Source organism: Canis lupus, chromosome 22 (genome assembly GCF_011100685.1).
Source record: "Canis lupus familiaris isolate Mischka breed German Shepherd chromosome 22, alternate assembly UU_Cfam_GSD_1.0, whole genome shotgun sequence".
Classification (NCBI taxonomy): Eukaryota; Metazoa; Chordata; class Mammalia; order Carnivora; family Canidae; genus Canis; species Canis lupus.
In genome coordinates, this window is record NC_049243.1 from 61,523,790 (window position 1) to 61,542,259 (window position 18,470).

Here is an 18,470-nt window from a genome sequence, read left to right on the forward strand (position 1 = left end):
CTGCATCCAAAGGGTTCTGGGTTTGTACACTAGCTCAAGTCTGGGAACTGACTGAAGGGCCAGGGTTCTCTGTTTTTGATTCAAATACGACTTTTGTTCACTTGACTTACAACTAACTCTTCCAATTATACAAATCAAGAATTTACTAGGCTTCTATGTATTTCATCTAGTCTTCTTATTGGTCCATGGCAAGCATTTGCAAGAGATCAGCTAGTGATAGAAGCAAGTTAATTAACATTATGCTCAAGCCAACTAAGCCACTAATTGGTCAGGATCAAAAGTGTTGAAATGTATTTATTATTCTATCCCAACTTTTTTTCAGTTTTAGTCTGGAGAACTTGTAATGTAAACATAGCATTCCTGCACTGAGTCAACAGTAAAAGAGGCCCAATTCATTTGTATAGGGTTTTCTCTTCTTTCTCCAATTCACTTAAAAAAATTTTTTTTAAAGATTTTATTTATTCATAAGAGATACACAGAGAGACATAAGCAGAAGACGCAGACTCCCTGCAAGGAGCCTGATGTGGGGACTTGATCCCAGAACCCCAGGATCATGACCTGAGCCAAAGGCAGATGCTCAACCACTAAGCCACCCAGATGCCCCATTCTTTCTTGTTCATAAAAAAGTTTGGGAAGAGTAGCCCTAGGTGGAGAGAATTGTGCTAAGCTTGCTTAGTGAGTAGCAGTTGTATGTGTGTTTTTAAGACTTGTCTATTTGAATGCTGTATGTTGGCAAATTGAACTCAAAAAAAAAAAAAAAAAAAAGACTTGTCTATTTGAGACAGAGAGAGATTCAGCAGAGGGGAGGGGCACAGGGAGAGGGAGAAGCAGACTCCGACTTCCCCAGAGCAGGAAGCCCAATGCAGGACTTGATTCCAGGATCCTGAGATCATGACCTGAGCTGAAAGCCGAGGCTTAACCAACTGAGCCACCCAGGCATCCCAGGGTGGCAGTTTAATAGGAAACAGGGAGCACTTTCTTGGGGGGAAGAAAAAACAATGAGCAGAGTGGGGTTTGAAGGTTGCTTGAGTAAGGTCTGGTTTGTCAACAGAAGACCTTAGTAACTGGACCTTAAATGTGCAACATAAAATCAGTCTTGTGGAGACCTTATTTCAGTGTGTAAAGGGTGAATGTGAATTGACACTGAATTCCCACACTCTAAGCAGTCTACTGTACTAATAGATTTACACAGTGATGAGGGCCTAGGCCAGTAAGGTGGCAACAGATGTATTGCTGAAGAAACCTGTCTTGCAATAAGCCAAGCAGAGGAACCAAAACCCCAAATTTCAAGCCCAGGTCTGGTCCCAATTGTCAGGCCTTACGACTGTGGCAGTTTAAATGGCAAAGGAGATTTAGGTTTGCTAATCAGCTGACTTTACAATAGGAAAATCATCTTAGATTATCTGGGTGGCCTAGTGTAAACACATGGAAGATGCTAGGTGCTAGGAAGGGCACCATGAGCTGATAGAAAATGCAAAGCAAAGGGAATGGATGCTCTTCTAGTGCCTCCCTGCTGACACCCTGGCTTTGGCCCAGTGAACTATAGAAATTTAAGAAAACAAATTTATGTTCTAAGCATCTGAATTTCATGTAGCTTGTCGCTTGCTTAGATCCAACATGGTAAGCATCCTTCTATGTCTTCATTCAAGCCCATGGGGTATAGTAATTACTTAAAAAAAAAAATCTTAAAAAACAAAACAAGCAGTATCTGCTAAAGACATCCCAGTTCACAAGGGGTAGTAGAAGGGGAAATGGAGGGGGATGGGGTGACTGGGTGACGGGCACTGAGGAGGGCACTTGACAGGATGAGCACTGGGTGTTATACTGTATGTTGGCAAATCGGACTTCAATAAAAAAAAAAGAAAAAAGAAAAAAAAAGACATCCCAGTTCAGGTAAGAGTCCAATTAATGAAAAGGAAGTAGGTCACCTAAAATATAGTGGTTATCAGGTCCATGAATGTTGAGTGAAAGATGGTACATATTTCTTATAATTTTCTAATTTTCTCATATTTATAGAATTTCTCATATTATAGAAAATCATTGGACTGAGTTTATTTAAAATAGTTATAATTACATAGGAAAGTAAGAAAATGAAAATGTAGACAGGGTCACAATGACTAAAGGCATGTGACTGTACAGGAAGCAAATTGCCAAGGTTTAAAAAAAAAAAAAAAAGTATTAGGTTATCCTGATCTGAGACGTAAAAGAAAAAAAAAAGTAGAAAGCCACAAATGAAGTGAGGCCAAGAACACAGTGGCTTAACCAAAGGCCAAAACTATTTGTGCATCTTCAGCATATCCTGAAGCATATCCTGATATACATATCCTCTGTATTATGAAAAAACCCACATGAGATGGCAAGTCAGGGGATGTAGTTGGCTCCACCTTGAGTAAAGATCTAGGAAGGGTTCTGTGAGAAGTGTGCACCAAAAGTGTAAAGTCCTAAGGAAATAATGTCACACATAACACAGCTGGTTTGAGACTGCAGGCTTCAAAACGGTTTCTGCATGCTCCACACCTTTGTATGTTCGTCATAATTTTAATCAAGCCAGCATTGATGAGAACAGGACTGTCTTATCCAAGGAACCCTACCTGTCCTACTTGCTGGCCTAGAAGGAAATGCCAGCACTGGAAGCTTGTTCTGAAGGGACCCAAAATAAACTGACGACAGCTTAACTACTCACCCAGGTGGTGAGACCTGGAGCCTGTAAGTTCTTCCCAGTATTCTATAAACACTAAGTCTTCTCAATTGGCATATTACTTTGGAGGTTATGAAAAAAAGTGCTCACCGTTCAAAAATGTCTAGGAACAGCTTAAATAAATGTAGTCTCTCAACCCTTGGGTGCACAGGAGAATCCTTATGGCACTAAATGCTTCACACTGTTTACACAAGTCCACCAGGTTGTGGATCTTCCACAAGGAACACTGCCAAGTGTGGCATTTCCTTCACTTACCTGACCACAGAACTGAGAAAACCTAGCTTTAGGAAATGCTGCTCCAGATAGGAAAATTAGCATGCTGAGAACAGGGGGAACAAGAAAGAATAATGGAATCTGGGTGTCATACAATGAAAATTACACAAAAGAATACACACACATGAGGATGCTGCTGACATGATAGCCTTTGCTTTTAATTTGGTTGATACACATTTGACAAAATAGTTTAGAACAAAAATAATCAACAAACAGGCACAAAGTATTTACAGTTAACAACTGTGGAAAACATACAACTGACATACTCTCAAACAGAAATGTCTACTTAAAAAATTTTCTACTGTGAATCTGGAAGACTCTCAGTTCCTACTCATCACCAGGTCTGAAACCCCACAGGTGACGTGTGAGGCGCAGGAGCAGCAAGTGCAGTTCTAACACATTTGGCGGTTAAGGATCATCTATAGGTGTGGGCTCACAGGGAAGAGAAGAACCAGAACTGGGGGTGGGGTGGGGAAGGCGATGTAGAATGGAAGACTCCTCAGAAGGAAACAACTAAGGACAAGACCGAAGTCACACTCATCTTTCCCAGTTTCCTAGAGGAAGCTGCAAACCTTTAAAAACTTACTCTACATCTCTTTTAGCAGAAAATCAGCAAACCCTGAGACTCTAATTTTCCATGACGTAAAAGCTAATAAACATCTAGAACTGCTCAAGATTTATAAATAACTTCATATGATCAAATAGGAACTTCAAAATAACTTTTATGATCTGAAAATACATTTAAGAGAAAATTTCTGAAATTTTTCATACCTAATTCTTAAACATTCCAACTAATAATTTCCATTGTCTGGAGTTAGTTCCACAAAAAAAAGATACAGACACTTTGATTAGATGTTTCAAATTGAGTACAACTTGCTATTGATTGTTAAGTGGACCACCTACATTTTCATATTATTCAAATATATTTAAAAGGAATTAGAGAAATTTTATCCATCTGGAATACAGTTATGAATTTATTGACTTACAAGATAGTCACATAAACAGAGACCATGAAAAAAAGAACCAAATGCTTATTCTCTGTAACACTACTGAGACAATTAAACACAATACACCATACACATCAACATCTACTGATCCAACTATGCTATTAACTATGCTTTACAGTTTCAACAAACAACTTTGTAGATCATATATCCACACCATGTGTAAAAATCAAATTTGCTGCTCCTCCAGTGGCTGTTCAAGAGCTTCCATTAGCTTTTTATTTGCTTCTTCATTATGCCGGCTTTGACAGTGAGTTAAATGTTTTTTAAAGCCTCTTGGGAAATTTGATTCAAAATTACAACGTGGACATTTAAGTAAACTCTGCCCATGGGCTGCTACATGATTTTTAAGGAGAGATTCCAAAAGAAAAGCCTTTCCACAAATTGTACATTTGTAAGGGCTATGAACATTATGTTTATTAACCAAATGATGCAAAACTGCACCTTTTTTCATAGCTCGACAGCAACAAATTTTGCAATAATACTTTCCTTTTCCACGCTTCATATACTTTGCAATCTCTTCTTCAGAGATAAAAGCCTCTTTCTCTTCAGTAAATTGTAACACATTTTTGGACTGCTCTGGATTAGTCATATCCATTTTGTTCTCTTTACTGAAATCAATAGATTCCACATCTACCTGCTCTTGATCACTGCTTGATTCTTGGCCCTTGCTGTCTATCACATCTAAATCTGCTTTTATATACTCACTGCTACTAAGCTCAGCATCTGAGTTCTCTTGGTTGTCTTTCTTGAGCTTTTTTGAGGAAGGAAATAAAGTGTCTTCTAAGAGTTTTTTAGGTGTAGCTAGTAGTTCTTCTTGAACCAAAATATCACACTTTTGATCATCTATGGCATCTGTCTGTAGTTCATCACCAAGCTCAACTGCCTTCTGAGACTCTGAGAAGATAGCAGATTTGGGAAGTTCAGGGAAAAGGGCATGTTTCCGGGGCTCTGGAAAAAGAGCACGTTTTCGTGGTTCAGGAGAAGCTGGAGGGGCTGTTTTGGTGGGCTCAGAAAACAAGGCAGGTTTTCTAGGTTCAGTATCAAGAGAGAGAACAGGCTTCCAGATATCGGAACCTGCTTTAGGGGACTCAGATGGTCCAGAAGGTTTCCGGGTCTCAGGGAAGACAGGTTTTTGAGGTTCAATAAAAAAGGAAGACTTCCAAAGGTCAGGGGAACCACCACGGGAACTCTTCTGGGACTCGGAAAAATCAAGTGAAGCAGGAGAAGTTTTTCGCTGATCAGAAGAAAGCTTCCAAAGCTCTGGAGACCCTGAAGGTTTTCTGAGCTCTGGAGATCCTGCTGGACTGCGGATCTCTGGGGACAATGGTGGGCCTGGTTTGCGAAGTTCAGGAGACAAGGGAGGTCCTGCTTTACGAAGCTCAGGGGACACTGAGGGAACTGTCTTCCAATGTTCAGGTGACAAGGTGGGAGCTGTCTTTCGGAGTTCTGGTGGGCCAGACTTCCACGCCTCAGGAGACGCAGGGGGAGACTTCCAGGAACCAGGTGAAACCGATGAAGACTTCCAGGATGCGGGGGACACAGAGGAAGTTGGTTTCCATGGTCCAGGTGAGATAGAAGGAATTGGCTTCCAAGGACCAGGAGACACAGATGGAGCAGGTTTAGCTGGCTTCCAAGGTCCTGATGATGCTGAAGGACTAGATTTCCAAGACCTCGGGGACCCAGGTGGCCCTGGCTTCCAAGAACCTGGTGACACAGCTGGGGCTGGTCTCCTGGGCTCTGGAGAGACAGCAGGGAATGGCTTCCAAGGTTCAGGAGATTCCGATGGGGATGGCTTCCTTGGCTCAGGGGAGATAGTCCGGGCTGGCTTCCGAGACTCTGGAGATGCAGTTGGGGATGGACCCCAAGGTTCTGGAGAAGCAGCTAAAACTGGTGACTCTGGAGATGAGCCTGAAGGTGGCCCCAATGTTTCTGTGAAATGGGAGTGTTTTTGAGGTTTAGGATTAACAAGAGTGGCCTTTACTGGCTCAGGAGATATAGGACCAAGTTTCTGCGGTTCTGGAGAAGGAACAGGGACTGGTTTCTGAGATTCAGAAACGAAAGGGACTGATTTTGGAAGTTCAGGAGAAGAAACAGAGGCAGATTTTGGAGGCTCAGGAGAAGGAAGAGAGGGTGTCTGTGGCTCAGGAGAAACAACAGGGCCAGGCTTCTGAGGCTCTAGGGAAGTGAGAGGTGTAGGTTTTGGTGATTCTGGAGACAAAATCGGGCCAAGTTTCTGTGTCTCTATGGAAAGAGCAGGTATAGGTTTTGGGAGTTCTGCTGAATTTGAGGACATTTTCTGGTGCTCAGGAAGAGGAGGGCTTTTCCCAGGATCTGTTTCTTTGCTTACTGGATTTTTTGGTTTCTCATTCCACTTCTCTGGGCCTGCATGTTTGGATGTAATGTGATAGTACACATTAGAGTACATCTTGCTGGTGAAGAAGCACTTATGGCAGTGAAACAGCTTTGCACTTTTCTGGTAAAAAATCATTTTACCTAACCCACCAGCATCCATTTCATCACAAAATTCTGGATGGATGGTACCCATGTGGATTTGTACATTTTCATAATCTGTGCCTCGAAAACTGCAGTGGTCACACTCCAAACGTGATGATGGTTTACGGACTTCCTGGAATACTTCCATTTCTCTCTCTGTCACAACACACACGATTATATTCTTTAAAAACTTTCAACAGTGCTGCAACAAAGTAGAAATTAATTATTTTCAGGGAACCTAATTTTGAATAAAGTGCTGTTCTCTGTCCTAAACCTGCATAATTTTAAGTCTCATATGGCATGTACATTTATCAGATAATACCTTAATAGAGATTTTGAAGAGAAAAGAGAGAATGAACTAATTTTTAATCTTCCTAACACTATGACTCAGTATTACTTTTATTTGCAGATGAAGAAATAGGTTCAGAGGTGCCTTACCCCAGTAATAGGACTGCCAGTGACCCAACCTTGATCCCAGAATCACCTAGCACATGCCTTACAGCCTGACTGTGAAATCTGGAATGAACAAGCAGTCAACATATAAAGCTGAGCCAACATCAAAATTAAAGCTAGGCAGTTTAAGGCTGAGCATGAAACTAGATCCACTTCAGAAATACTTTAACTAAAATTATGAAAAGATGGCTTTTAAAAAATATCAAATTATTCTGTAATGTTTTATCCAACCTAATATAAAGTATTTCATTCATTCATTTCATAAATGAATTATTTTTTTGTGCCCTACTTTTCTAGGGTTTAAAGGGTGTCTTAAAAAAAAAAAAGAGGTGTCTTATACTTGGTGGTTACATTAGGTGCAAAACCAACTGTGAACGTAGAGAAGGCTGTCAAGGAAAGATGCTCAAGCATTGATCCTGAATGATGTAAAGGAGTTTGCCTAGCAAAGGGCAATTCAGAGAGATGACTAACCCTTAAGGTAGGAACTTGCTTGTCAGTAATTATGACTTTTTAAAAGTTTAAGCAAGTCTTCTAGGGTGGTAAAAAGTAACAGGAGCTTATAGCTAAAAATGGGATATTAAACACACTGTTCTGCAACTTGTTTTCATTTAGGGAAGAGAAGATGCTTCAGGAGAAAGAAGACCAGCTCCTGAGGCTTCACGGTGAGAAGTGGAGTTTCAGTGATTCTAGAAACCAAAGAAGGCCAAGTTTCTGTGTTTCTACCTAGAGTTCTGTTTCTACTTATACAGAGAGCAAGCACTAAATCTTCTTGTGCATATCTTGAGTGTGAGGGTATTTCTGAAGAGAAGATTCCTAGAAGTGAATTACCTGAGCCAAAGGTGATTTACATTTATAATTGATAGATTTCACAGAAGTCTCGAAAAGTTATAATACTATTATGTACCAATCAACAAATGTATATACCGTGGACAATTCCCCAACTCCCTCACCAATACTGAGTATTATTAAACTTCTAATCTTTGCCACTTCTTGGGTGAAAATTGGAGTCTCAGCATTATTTTAAGGTGCTTTACTTTAATAAGAAAGAGTGAAGGGATCCCTGAGTGGCGCAGCGGTTTGGCGCCTGCTTTTGGCCCAGGGCGCGATCCTGGAGACCCAGGATCGAATCCCACATCAGGCTCCCGGTGCATGGAGCCTGCTTCTCCCTCTGCCTGTGTCTCTGCCTCTCTCTCTCTCTCTCTGTATGACTATCATAAATTTAAAAAAAAAAAAAAAAAAAAAGAAAGAGTGAAAATTTCCCTTGTTAGCCCTGTGTATTTCTTTTGTAGGATGTGCCTTCTCCTTTTAATTATTTGTAAATAGTATGCATAAAAGAAATCAGCTCTTTTATTGAAAATATTTTCATAGTTTATCATGTCTCTTGACTTTATGGTATGTATATGTATATATATGTGCGCTTTTTCACACACAACTGGTTTATGGAAAAATTAAAAACTTAAAGGTGTCTTCCTTACGATTGTTATATATTATGCTTTCCTATTCTGATACTTTTTAAAGCAGTCAATACTTTTTTACTATGATTTTGAGGATTTCATTCTTTTTACATTTGTACTTTTTTGAGGGAGGGAAAGGGACAGAAGGAGAGAGAGAACCTTAAGCAGGCTCCATGCCCAGGGTGAGACAGCCCAACATGGGGCTCGATCTCACGACCTTGGGATCAAGACCTGAGCGAAAACCAAGAGTCAGACACTTAACCGACTGAGCCACCCAGGCACCCCCTTACATTTATATATATATATATATATTTTTTTTTTTTACATTTATAGTTTTACTTTATCTGGTAAAAGGAGGGAGATAGGGATTCAGCCTATTTTTTCATCCCAAACAGACAATTCAGTGGTCTCTGCAACCCTTTTCCTCACTGATATGTAATGTTCCATTTTGCATTTACTAAATTTTGTGTTGATAAATCCATTCTGGATTCTAGTCTTTCTTTTTAAAATTTTTTTTAGGCAATCCCTATCTTCAAAACAGGGCTCGAACTCACAACCCTGAAATCAAGAATCACATGCTCTTCCAACTGAGCCAGCCAGGCATCCCTGGACTCTTCTATTCTCTACCATTTCCATCTTGTATGCTCTTCTCAGCATGTGAACTCAACAGCTGCCAAAACAGATTCTGTAACACAGTTGATGAGTTTATCCAAGTGGATCACAAAGTCTTTTCTCATTAAATTATGTCCTATCCTTTTTTTTTTTTTTTTTTTTTTTAAGGAAGGCGAGATTTACATTTGTGTCCAGGAAGTCAGAAGCCCCTTTGCGCTTCCTTTTTTTTTTTTTTTAAGATTTTATTTATTTATTCAAGAGACGGGGGTGGGGGGCGGGAGGCAGCGGGGAGCAGACACAGGCAGAGGGAGAAGCAGGCTCCATACAGGGAGCCTGATGTGGAACTTGATCCCAGAACCCTGTAAAGGATCTATACCTTAAAAACGATAGAACTCTTCTGAAAGAAATTGAGGAAGACACAAAGAGATGGAAAAATATTCCATGCTCATGGATTGTGTAAGAATGAATATTGTGAAAATGTCAATGTTACCCAGGGCAATTTATACGTTTAATGCAGTCCCTATCAAAATACCATGGACTTTCTTCAGAGAGTTAGAACAAATTATTTTAAGATTTTGTGGAATCAGAAAAGACCCCGAATAGCCAGGGGAATTTTAAAAAACAAAACCATAGCTGGGGGCCTCACAATGCCAGATTTCAGGTTGTACTACAAAGCTGTGGTCATCAAGACAGTCTGGTACTGGCACAAAAACAACACATAGATCAATGGAACAGAATAGAGAACCCAGAAGTGGACCCTCAACTTTATGGTCAATGAATATTCGACAAAGGAGGAAAGACTATCCACTGGAAGAAAGACAGTCTCTTCAGTAAATGGTGCTGGGAAAACTGGACATCCACATGCAGAAAAATGAAACTAGACCACTCTCTTGCACCATACACAAAGATAAACTCAAAATGGATGAAAGATCTAAATGTGAGATAAGATTCCATCAAAATCCTAGAGGAGAACACAGGCAACACCCTTTTTGAACTCGGCCACAGTAACTTCTTGCAAGATACATCCACGAAGGCAAAAGAAACAAAAGCAAAAATGAACTATTGGGACTTCATCAAGATAAGAAGCTTTCGCACAGCAAAGGATATAGTCAACAAAACTAAAAGACAACCTACAGAATGAGAGAAGATATTTGCAAATGACGTATCAGATAAAGGGCTAGTTTCCAAGATCTATAAAGAACTTATTAAACTCAACACCAAAGAAACAAACAATCCAATCACGAAATGTGCAAGAGACATGAACAGAAATCTCAGAGGAAAACATAGACATGGCCAACATGCACATGAGAAAATGCTCTGCATCACTTGCCATCAGGGAAATACGAATCAAAACCACAACGAGATACCACCTCACACCAGTGAGAATGGGGAAAATTAACAAGGCAGGAAACCACAAATGTTGGAGAGGATGTGGAGAAAGGGGAACCCTCCTACACTGTTGGGGGGAATGTGAACTGATGCAGCCACTCTGGAAAACTGTGTGGAGGTTCCTCAAAGAGTTAAAAATAGATCTGCCCTACGACCCAGCAATTGCCCTGCTGGGGATTTACCACAAAGATTCAGATGCAATGAAACGCTGGGACACCTGCACCCCAATGTTTATAGCAGTGATGTCCACAATAGCCAAACTGTGGAAGGGGTCTCGGTGTCCATCGAAAGATGAATGGATAAAGAAGATGTGGTCTATGTATACAGTGGAATATTACTCAGCCATTAGAAACCACAAATACCCACCATTTGCTTCAATGTGGATGGAACTGGAGGGTATTATGCTGAGTGAAGTAAGTCAATCAGAGAAGGACAAACATTATATGTTCTCATTCATTTGGGGAATATAAATAATAGTGAAAGGGAATATAAGGGAAGGGAGAAGAAATGTGTGGGAAATATCAGAAAGGGAGACAGAACATAAAGACTCCTAACTCTGGGAAACGAACTAGGGGTGGTGGAAGGGGAGGAGGGCAGGGAGTGGGGGTTACTGGGTGGCGGGCATTGAGGGGGGCACTTGACAGGATGAGCACTGGGTGTTATTCTGTATGTTGGCAAATTGAACACCAATAAAAAATGAATTTATTATTACAAAAAAAATAAAGATTTTATTTATTTATTCATGAGAGACGGGGGGAGGGGGCAGCGGGGAGCAGACACAGGCAGAGGGAGAAGCAGGCTCCATACAGGGAGCCTGATGTGGAACTTGATCCCAGAACCCTGGGATCATGCCCTGGGGATAAAGGCAGGTGCTAAACCGCTGAGCCACCCTGGCGTCCCTGTCCTATCCTTTACGAAAAGTATCAGCTACCACCAAGAGCATTTAATGTGCTCTGTGCTAATAGTAATTACAGGGTCAAAATGTATTCCTTCCAGGTTACTGCTCCTCAAACTACAATACAGATTAGAGATACTTATTTATATTAAGAGGATCCCCTTTAATAATTTCAGAAACAATAACTTAAAAAACTGTACAGTATTTCTAATTTTGAGAACTTGTCTTGAAGATGTTATTGCCTACAACACTGTTTTCTATCACCTATATTACCGGTTTATTATTTGCATTTGGGGGTAGCAGTTTAAATATAAAAAGGTGACAAGACAGTTGAGGAAACAAACGAGTGCTTTTCAGAAAGTATTAGCTCCTTCAGGAGCTTCAGGAGCTGCAACTATCCTGGCTTTCAGAAAATTGTTTTTAGGGCTCTATGGGCTGACTAAAAAAAGAATATAATCACTGAATACTGAATAAAAAAAATCTCTGAAACTTGCAAACATAATGAAGATAACATGTAGAAAGAATGTGCAGGTTAACGATCCACCTAAAACCCAGTGTCTCATAAAAGTATAAGAATGTTATAAGAAAAGGCAGCGATTTCTCAATAACCGCATCTGGCCTAAACGGCCACAATCAACAGTCAAGGGATGTTCATAAGGGGGACATTACATATTAAAAACCATCATTATAGTATAATAAACCCTAAGTTGCATATATATGACACAGAGGTTAAGACCTCAGGCTTGTTGGGTTTGAGTGAGTCCTGGTTCCAGTATATGGCTTTTGTTAGGTTGCTGAACTTACGTTTCAGGTTCCTGGACGGATGTTAATATTTTGTAGCATATTTAGAACAGTATCTCATGGTGAACTGTCGGTGTCAGCTATGATTATTATACTAGAAACTACAAGGGCATCCTCTAACCAACAGTTCAGTTTCTGGTAAGTAAATATTGCCCAATGACCTTGCTAAAGTTATGGCTGACCAGCACGCAGTATCTCATCTGAAATATACTCAAGTCCTATTTATGACAGGAAGATAGACTTTGTACTTTCACAACTTGCGTTTCTTAAACTTAAACTGTTAACTATGAAACTTTTCCCATCTTCTCAAGAAACTAGTGTAGAGTGGGAGAAAGTATCTTACTCAGTACCTCTCTATTGTCTTTGCCTAATTTACAGTCCTATCAACAAAACAACTTTCATTTCCTGTATGTTAACTCATCAACTTTTTACCAATACTAGTTCATAAAATAGAGGTTATCAATAAGCCCAATAAGTGTATAATACAGGAATCAGATTATGAACTTTAAGAGTAAAGCATTTTGTTCTCTTCCTACAGAAATTACTGAGCACACTATTCTGTCATCAGAAAAGTTTTTAAAAAATGCTTCCATGGCATGCCTGGGTGGCTCAGTTGGTTAGGAGCCCGAGCCCACCTTTGGCTCAGGTTGTTATCCCAGTGTCCTGGGATGGAGCCCTATACCGGCTTCCTGCTCAGTGGGGAGTCTACTTCTCCCTCTGCCCTCCCCCCACTCATGCTCTCACTCTCTTGCTAATAAATAAATCTAAGGGAAAAAAATGTTTCTGGCAAACTTACCAAATGAAAAAGAAAATAAAACCACATCTCATAAATTGACATCTCTAACATTAGTGCAACAACTGGAGAACCACACCCCCTGTTCCCATTCCTATGAAAGAATTGTGGTTCCTTTCCTTTCTTTTTTTTTTTTTTAAAAAGATTTTATTTATTTATTCATGAGAGACACAGAGAGAGAGAGAGAGAGAGAGTGAGAGGCAGAGACACAGGCAGAGGAAGAAGCAGGCTCCATGCAAGGAGCCTGATGTGGGACTTGATCCCAGGACTCCAGGATCACATCCTGGGCCAAAGGCAGGCACTAAACCGCTGAGCCACCCAGGGATTCCCCTTGTGGTTGCTTTCTATAGGCAAAACTCTACCACTATTTCTGCTTACTTCTACTTTCCATTGGCTGTATCTCTGTTTCTTGCCTCTCTGGAAATTTTACACTAACCCTACATTTTATTGCTGCTTCTGTAAATTAGTTTATCTTTTTTTTTTTTTAAAGATGTATTTATTTATGAATGATAGACACACACACACACAAAGAGAGAGAGATAGAGAGAGAGAGAGAGAGAGGCAGAGACACAGGAGGAGGGAGAAGCAGGCTCTATGCCTGGAGCCCGACCTGGTCAAAGGCAGGCGCTAAACCGCTGAGCCACCCAGGGATCCCCAATTAGTTTATCTTTGATGAATACCACTTGCCCTAATTCCTGCTGCTTTTGCCTCCAAGTGGCCCCCAGCCACCTCAGCTTGGATTCCTTTTGTCCTTAACTGCTGCATGTTAAATCATCAGCTCTCTCACCCTCCATGGAGTGCCAATCAGTTCCTCACCGATCCTGCTCCCTCTCAATCTGTGTTAATTCCGATGGCTCCCTAGACTTGGGTGTTTCCCATCTCCCTCACCTGCCCCTCTCTATTTCTTCCTCTTCTTACCATCAACTCTTCTGGCCAGTCTCAAAGTGTCTATTTCCCAGCCTCATTATCAGACCCTAGTAACCCCTTACTCAAAAAAATTTTTTAAAGAATTGTTTAAAATTCACTTCTCAAACCCCAAACTCTGTCATATATATGCATACCTGTCACATCTTCATGCATCATTATGTATGCACATATGTGCTTTTGTAGATTTTCCTTAGGTGTAAGCACTTCTCAAAAATGTTCACATCTTAAACATACTCTCCTAATTGTTATAAAGCAAACAAAAACAATATGCAAAGTAAAGCTGGTAAAATAACACTATAAATCCAGGCCAATTCCCTTTAGAGCAGGGAAGAAATAAAGACCAACAATACTTTCTCTGGTAGACTTACCAGTTTATCTTCCTAGAAGCCTTGAAAGTATGTCTTCAAAGGGCAAGCAAGTCTACATGGCTTCTGAGTTAATTATAGAAAATAGTTTGTAGTACATGAAGAACAAAGATGATAAGATGGACCTGGAAAAAAAGAATAAAGGAACTGTAATCAAAACTACATTTCTGTGATAATCTATGCAAAAGAACTCTGCCTATTTCTCTTGCTGACCTGCTCCCTGCCAACAGTGACTGGGGTCAATCCACTTGCTTTAATGAAATAATACCAAAGATAACCATGGATACTACCAATGACACCACCCACATCTTATTCCATTTTAAAATCCAGGACCGAATCCTGAACCCTTGTCTATAACCACAGCAAATTCATCGTCTCACTTCAGCTGCCGAGACCACAGGATACAGGAGCAGCTGATGTTTTGTCCATTATCCACACTACACTGCAGAGCAGTAAAGTAACAGGTAGTGAGGAAGGGACAAGATTGTCCACAGGACCAAGGGGCAAAGAAGGAAGAGGCATCAGAGGATAAGGAAGGACAGTGGTGCTCCAGTGACTGCACAGCCTCTTCAAACATGGATTTCAGAGAATGTGTCAGGGTCCGGGTAAGCTGTTGACTTGAATAGCAAGAACAAAACTGGCCATGAACAAGCCAGGGGATAGTGCACAGCACACCACTCTACCCATGGTCAAGCTGTAATGTGGATAGCTGTGCTGTCTGTGCCTCTCTAGCCTTACTTCCTCGCCATCCAATCGCCATACTGTTTCCAGTCATCTTCCAAATACAACCTAATGCCATTGGCCTGCTCACAGTTCCTCAAAATATCCCCCAACACCTACAGAAGACAAAACCACGGTATATATAGCCCTTCACAATCTGTCTGTCCCCTGACTGGACTTCATTCCTTTAAATACAAACCTAGCCTCTGGACTTTCACACAGGCATTTCCTCTACTTTATACTCCCTGGCATGGTAAGTTTACACACTCGGCCATCGGGCAAGTTTCTCCATCCTTTAGGAAGAATTACTTCCTAAAAAACAATGGCCAACACCCTCCCCAACTCTCTTTGTGTGCACACCTTCCATGTAGGCATTACTCTCTTGCACTACAAGAGTCTGGCTCTCAGAGGGCCTGTTCACCCCTGTAACCCTTGCACATTCTTGGCACATGGTATATGCTCATAAAGTATCCGTTCGTTACCTCTAAACATCCCATCATGAAGACTAGAGACTTGATCTTAGATTCATAGGACTTTAAAACTAGAAGAGACCTGTGCTACCATCTAGTTTACAAATCATTGTGATTCAGAGCAGAAAGACCTCAGGGATCATCTACTTTGAAACTTCAATTTATGGCTGAGAAATTCAAACCTAGACATTAAGTAATTTGCTCAAGATGAAGCAAGTAATCAGCATCTCACAAAGGACGAGATTAAAGTTCTGTCATCTACCTAGGTTCTTTCTAATATATCTTGACTAAACTAATACACTAGAACCTAGAAGATCTTGACAAACTAGTGTAATGGACAAAATCAGTAATACGAATCGACAGAGAACTGCACTCCATCATCTACATCAGACAGAATGTCCCAGTGGATCACTGTCTCCAGCTCTGGGCAGGAAGGATGAGTTTAGAATACTAGGCAACATGCAAAAGAAAGCAACCAGGATGGCAGGCAGTCTTTAAAAACATGTCTTGGGCAGCCCAGGTGGCTCAGTGGTTTAGCGCTGCCTTCAGCCCAGGGCCTGATCCTGGAGACCCGGGATGGAGTCCCGCGTCCGGCTCCCGGCACCCGGCATGGAGCCTGCTTCTCCCTCTGCCTGTGTCTCTGCCTTTCTCTCTCTCTCTCTCTCTCTGTGTGTGTTTCCCATGAATAAATAAAATCTTAAAAAAAAAACACACACAAAAAAACATGTCTTTTCTGAGTACGGAAACTGACTAATTTCAAGTGGAAGAATTATGGGTAATATGTAAGGTATCCTAGAAGCAACAAGTGGAAGCCAGCAGGAAAACAGATTCCAGCTTAAGAAAAAGTTTTACAAACTACTCAATCATGGACTAGAATGAGTTGCATTCCCAGGTAAGAGCCCTCCATAACCGCAAGCCAATGGTCAGTATAGGACTGAAAGGATCCTCAGATGACTTGAGTCTAAACTCTCCACTTTAGAATCGAGAAAACTGATGCTGATGGAGAAAAGTGCTTGGGATCACAACAGTTAGGAAGGTCAGAGGATGCCTGATCCTGGACCTTTGCTGAAATACCATGACGTCTTTCCCATCAGCATGCTGCAGAATTCAGCTCCTGGGTAGACGCTGGACACTGAGATTCCTTCCAGCTTTAAGATTCTAGCCATTTCCCACCCTAAATTTCAGAGCTCCTAAGCCTGACTATGAAAGTAACTCTACAGTGTCCACACTAACAAGTTTCTCTCATCCTACTTCCTGCCTCTACAGACTACATGCTGTTCCTAAGAGAGGTTCTAAGTAGGTTTGCCAGTCCACCACATCACACCTATCTCCTATCCAACAGAAAAAATTCAAAATTCTCTACTTAAAAAAAAAAAAAAAGTTTAAAAGAGGGAAAGTTCTGTACTTTCATTTACTTCTTTCCTCTTGTGCACACAACTTCTATCACCAACATACTGTATTAGTACATTTGTTACTACTGAAGAAGGAATCCTGATATATTTACTAAAGTGAAGTTTAGTTAGAAGTCACCTAACCTGTTGTCCTGGCCTATGGGTTTCCACAAACAGTGTCACACACCCAGCATTAGACAACGGAACAGAATAATTTCACAGCTGTGACAGTCCCTTGTGCTCCTCATAACCACTGCTCTTTTTACTGTCTCTGTCGTTTTGCCTTTTCTCAGACTTTTGTTTTGTTTTTCTTCGGATTTTATGTATTTATTTGAGAGAAAAGGACAGGGACAAGCAGACTCTGTACTGGGCAGACAGCACTACCGCAGGACCCAAGATGTCATGACCTGAGCCTACACCAAGGGTTGGCGACTGGACGGGCCGCACCACCCAGGTGCCCCCCCATGCATTTAAAAAAAATCATGGTAAAATACAACAAAACTTACCATTCTAATTTTGAAAAGCACAACTCAGTGGCATTAAGTACATCACAAGGCTGTACAACCATCCTCATTACCCGTTTCCATGACTTTTCCAGAGCACAAACAGTGACCGGTAATTCCCCATTTCCCCCACCCCCACGAGCCCCCGGTAATCTCTATTCAGTTTTCGGGCCCCGCGGGGGGGGGGGGGGGCTCACACGTGTGTCCTTTTGTGTCTGGCCGACTTCACTCCCCACGTCTACACCACAGCAGGTACTGGAATCGTTTGTATTTTCAACTCTGAATCGCATTCCACCGCAAAGACCACAACCGACTCGATGGACACTCGGACTATTTCCCCCTTTGGCTCCTCTGAACAAAGCTGCCGTGGTCCCGGCTTCAGCTCTTCGGCGTGAAGAGGCAGGAGCGGGGCTGCAGGATCCCGGCTGGCTCGCGGCCCCGGGGCCCTCCGCGCCCCCGCGGACCGCCCCCCCCCCCCCCCCGGCAGGACGGCACACGCTCGGGTTTGCGCCCCCCTGACCGCCGGCGGCCGCGCGCCCGGAGTGCCCCGGGCAGCCCCCGCTTCTCCCGAGCGGACCCACGTCCCGCGGCCGCGTGCACGCCGGGCTCTCGAGTCGCCGAGGCGCCGCTCTCCGCGCACGCCGTGGACACCAGCCCCGGCCGGCTGCTTCGGGGCTGCCCAGCCCGTTTCCAAGCGGCAACAATGACAAAAGCGCGCGCCGACCAGGGCAGCGAGAGCCGCGTCCCGAGTCGAAGTGGAGCGCGTGCCTCCTTCGCGGGGCCCGCCCGCCCGCCCGGCCCGGCCCTCCCCGAGGGGAGTCGCGCTGCGCTTCCCGCCCCCGCCGACGCCGACGCCGCGGGGCCCGCCTCGGCCCGAGGCCCACCCGCCCGCGGACTCGGCGCAGGCCGCTCCTCGCCGCACGCCCCGGGCGGGCCTCCTCAGAGGGACCCGAGCCGGCGACGGCGCCCAGCCCGGACGACGCCCCGCCCCGCTCCTCACCGGTGGGCCGCGGCGACGTCCACACCCGAGAAGGACGGGGGGAGCCGGGCTCGCAGTCCCGGGCTGCTCCGCGAGGCCCTGCGGCGCGGCGGCCTCCCGAATGGCGGCTCGGCGCAGGCGCGGGCTGCGAGCGCGCGGACGTGCGCGCCGCCGCGGGACGAGCCGCGGGGGCCGCTGGGAAGCGAGTTTGCGCCGCGCGCCCTCCGGCGCGGCCCAATCCGGCCGC

At 43.0% G+C, this 18,470-nt stretch overlaps 1 protein-coding gene across 1 annotated transcript; it reads right to left on the reverse strand.

Annotated features, from left to right (window-relative positions):
* Nucleotides 1–3,102: 3,102 nt before the first annotated feature.
* Nucleotides 3,103–14,285, reverse strand: CHAMP1 (chromosome alignment maintaining phosphoprotein 1). The gene is made up of 2 exons (XM_038570152.1): nt 14,164–14,285; nt 3,103–6,673 (listed from the first exon to the last, which is right to left on the reverse strand). Exon 2 carries the CDS (start codon nt 6,617–6,619, stop codon nt 4,145–4,147), a length of 2,475 nt encoding a protein of 824 aa, XP_038426080.1. The 5' UTR covers nt 6,620–6,673; nt 14,164–14,285; the 3' UTR covers nt 3,103–4,144.
* Nucleotides 14,286–18,470: the final 4,185 nt, after the last annotated feature.